The sequence below is a fragment of the Cryptotermes secundus genome, unplaced genomic scaffold (assembly GCF_002891405.2).
Source record: "Cryptotermes secundus unplaced genomic scaffold, Csec_1.0 scaffold634, whole genome shotgun sequence".
Classification (NCBI taxonomy): domain Eukaryota; kingdom Metazoa; phylum Arthropoda; class Insecta; order Blattodea; family Kalotermitidae; genus Cryptotermes; species Cryptotermes secundus.
In genome coordinates this window covers 1,230,362-1,233,795 of record NW_019737091.1, presented here as the reverse complement: position 1 = coordinate 1,233,795, position 3,434 = coordinate 1,230,362, and the positions used below count along the sequence as shown (strand labels likewise).

Genomic DNA, 3,434 nt, shown 5'->3' with positions numbered 1-3,434 from the left:
TTCCTCAATCTAACAAAGGAGTTGTTAAGTTGGAGGCATCGATGGGTCATAAAATTGGCAAATAAAATCCGGCATAAGTTTACGTGGATTTACCTTTGTACTTATGCCGCTTTCTTGTATTCATCAGTTGTTAGGAGAAAGTGAAAAAGATCTTCGCTACTGAAATGCTATGAGAACCTCGTTGGTCACTCGGGTGACGTCCAGCTTGTAGGAGAATACGTATGGTCATTAGCCTACTTGCTGCGGGCATCCGCCTTGCTTTGACGCAACACACATCTCCCTCTCTCTCTCTTCTTGATTCTGTCATGGGGCACGTCAGATGTATTTTCTATCATCAGGTAGTTTAGATGCTCATTATGAAGCACTTTCACTATACTGACCCTTCCCCCTTCCGTCCCTAACATAAAGAAACCTGAACCTGTAGGCGTTTATCTTAACAATCCCAGCAACATTTTCTGGGAGGGATGCAAACAGCAGTACTTTGCCTTTTAATGAAATGACCTACGAATTATAAAGTGAAGAACTCCAAGGTGTGGCCTATGCTTAATGCCAATTTAAGATGGTTGTAAGTGGGGATGTATTTCACAAGTTTCTTTGCAAGTTGTGCTGTATAATTTGCCACCATGGAAGGCAGCAACATGAAATCTAACTTTAGTAGGTCAGAGGGCGAAAAATGAAAGGGAAATCTCCTTTCTAATATTGAGCTTCGTTGAATCGCTGTCCATACCTAGTTTTCTCCTGATGTCTCACTAGAGATATATTGGATATTAGGTTTATATTGGAAGTATAAAAGGATTTGTTAAGGTATTAAAAGTAAGCCTATATTTTACGGTGGCGAAATGTATTTTTTCTTTATTTTTCTAGATTTTTTCTATAAAAAGCTTTATACAAATATAAAAAAACCGCGCATCCAACAATACATACAAAAGATACTGTACTATTGGAGATCTCTAATGTGTGGTGTATGATTAAACATGTGAACTGAACCATACAAAGAAATCCTCGCATTGTCCGTTCTTCTTAGAGACCCGTTTGATTCGATAAAATTTACGTTCACTGCAGAAAGTTGCACCTCGCTCAGCTGGAATGAACTGCGCCCTGGCACCCCGACATTTGCCAGTGCTGGACAGTCCAGAGTCGTGGCGTCGACGCCAAAGTTGGTATGCGTGCTGGGTTTGCGTCATGGTTGTGTCAGCAACCTTCTCACGGTTCCTCCTCTCAAGTGGTGTTCTGCTGGCTGATCAAGTGTCTGAGAGGGAGCGAACGGTGTTGTAATCATGGGTTCACTTAGAAGGGAGCACCATAAGAGCCAGAGGGGCGAGATGAGACCGAAAAACTTGCCGAGGGAGCTCCATAAGAGGAGGATGGCCCTGAGGGGTAACCACCACCGCCACCAGCACCGACGCTGGTCTGTTGATACTGGGCAACCTGGATAGCTTGGCGGACTCCTTCGAGATCGACTCCTACGACGCGTGCCTGGTATGATGGGGCCCCGTATTGGCTTGATGGCGCTCCGTACTGGGATGACGGATAGCCACCACCTCCACCGCCACCTCCCTGAGCGGAGGCGCTAGATTCTTCCTGAAGAAGGAGTTGACGGATCTTCTCCAGAAGTTGAGGTTCAACATACTGCCCTTCATTGCTAGAAGGACCAGGACTTACGGAGATGAGGTTGCCTCCGCCGCCGAAACTTCCAACGCCGAAACTACTACTGCTAGCATAGCCACCGCCGCCGCCGCCGCCGCCTCCACCACCACTGCCGGAGTAACTAGACGGTCTGTTGTAGTTGTAGCCACTGGGAGGCTCGGCGGAGATGATCCCAACCAGGGACGCCGCCAGGCACTGCAACAAGGCGAGCTATATTTAGGAATCAATTCAGAGTTCTCCGGGAAAGCTGGAGCTACGGGACAAAGAACCTGTCGTGTAAGACAGTGTAGCAAGGAAGAAGTGGTGAAGAGAGTAACATACACGCAGGAGCAAGATGCGGATAAAGTGAAACGTCTGTCAGCCCTTTAGTCTTCAAACAAAATGGATACTATGCTTACCATCCGCTTTATCATAAAAGAGCATTTTGACCTAAAGCGTGTACATTTTTGATATGACTAAAGCAGAGTGAACAGCGATTAAGCTCCTGTGCATCATTCTAACACATATGGAATGTGTTTATTGAGAGGCAGGGCCTAGATTTTAAATGACATTTAGATGAGTTTTACGATTCTAAAGGTTAATTAAACTCCCATTTATTCCACGAAGCAAAATCGTAGACACTGTATTCTATACAGAGCCTACAATAGTAGCCAATAGACTCCGTAAGCTTCGACGTTTAAACTTATTTCTAACTAGACCGATATAACAGATTGGCCACTCTAATATTTACATAATTTTTATTAAATACTTTCAGCCTGTAAATAATATTCTTTTCTGTACAGTGACACTCGGGACGTTCTCAGTGTAGAGAACACCTTAGTAACGTTTCAGATTAGGAATCACAAATTTCATATAAGAACACTATCTAATGTACAATCCAGTTGCTTATTTCACTTCTCTTCACTGACTTTTCTTGCTGCCTCAATTTCAATTCAGTTCATATGTAAGTTGACTTGCCCATTGTTATAATGCTTATTGCCGCAACTTAGCCCCTGTCTTGCTTGTCGCGGGAGCCGCCATCCTAAGTGCCAAGCTGCTACAGCTTTCACGAATTGACTAAACATAACAACTGATACCAGAAACGCATTTCTGATTTAATCACAGAATTTGCAGAAGCACCGAAGTCGATCTTGTAACCACTTGAACCAACGGAAACGAACTTGAAAATGCCGCAGCGAGTAACTGTGTTCCTTACCAGTGCCAAGGTGTTCATGATGAGTGGGTTAGCTCCCAGACGGACGCTAATGCGAGAGCTTGTCACGCTTACTGATGCCTTTCCAACACTCAACAACGCTCTTTTATATCCAAATTCACAGTGAAGTGACGTCAGAATCAGAGTCTGGTTGAGGGAAACGTATGTAGCTGCTGCGTATTGAGTGAAGTCTTGTTCCCTGCGAGCGAAGAAGAGAGAGGGGCTTTGCTGCTGGACTTCTTCCTCTTCGTGAGACAGAAAGAGATAGAAGACGAAAGAAAAAGTGGAACTCTGTTTCAGAAAGTAGCCTCTCATCATCTTCTGCGTCCTCGTCTTGCTGCGGGGAGAGAGAGAGAGGCAGGCTGGTGATCAATGCTTCATATACGGGGTAGAAGAGTTCGTATCTGAACAGAACTTGCCCCTCTGCTTTTGTAGAGGACAGGGTCAGGAAAATGTGTCCATTTCAACAGAGAGAGGTCACACTCTCGGCTGTAAAGTTAAGAAGTTCATTCACCTATCTTAAATTGCGAGCTGACGCTGATAACTTGGTGCAAACGGCACAGTCAGGACACGAACGGGCGAACAGGATAATTAC

At 44.8% G+C, this 3,434-nt stretch overlaps 1 protein-coding gene across 1 annotated transcript; it reads right to left on the bottom strand.

Moving 5' to 3' along the window:
- Positions 1 to 834: 834 nt before the first annotated feature.
- On the bottom strand, positions 835 to 3,083 carry LOC111870157 (pro-resilin). The gene is made up of 2 exons (XM_023862213.2): positions 2,843 to 3,083; positions 835 to 1,842 (listed from the first exon to the last, which is right to left on the bottom strand). Exons 1-2 carry the CDS (start codon positions 2,858 to 2,860, stop codon positions 1,288 to 1,290), a joined length of 573 nt encoding a protein of 190 aa, XP_023717981.1. The 5' UTR covers positions 2,861 to 3,083; the 3' UTR covers positions 835 to 1,287.
- Positions 3,084 to 3,434: the final 351 nt, after the last annotated feature.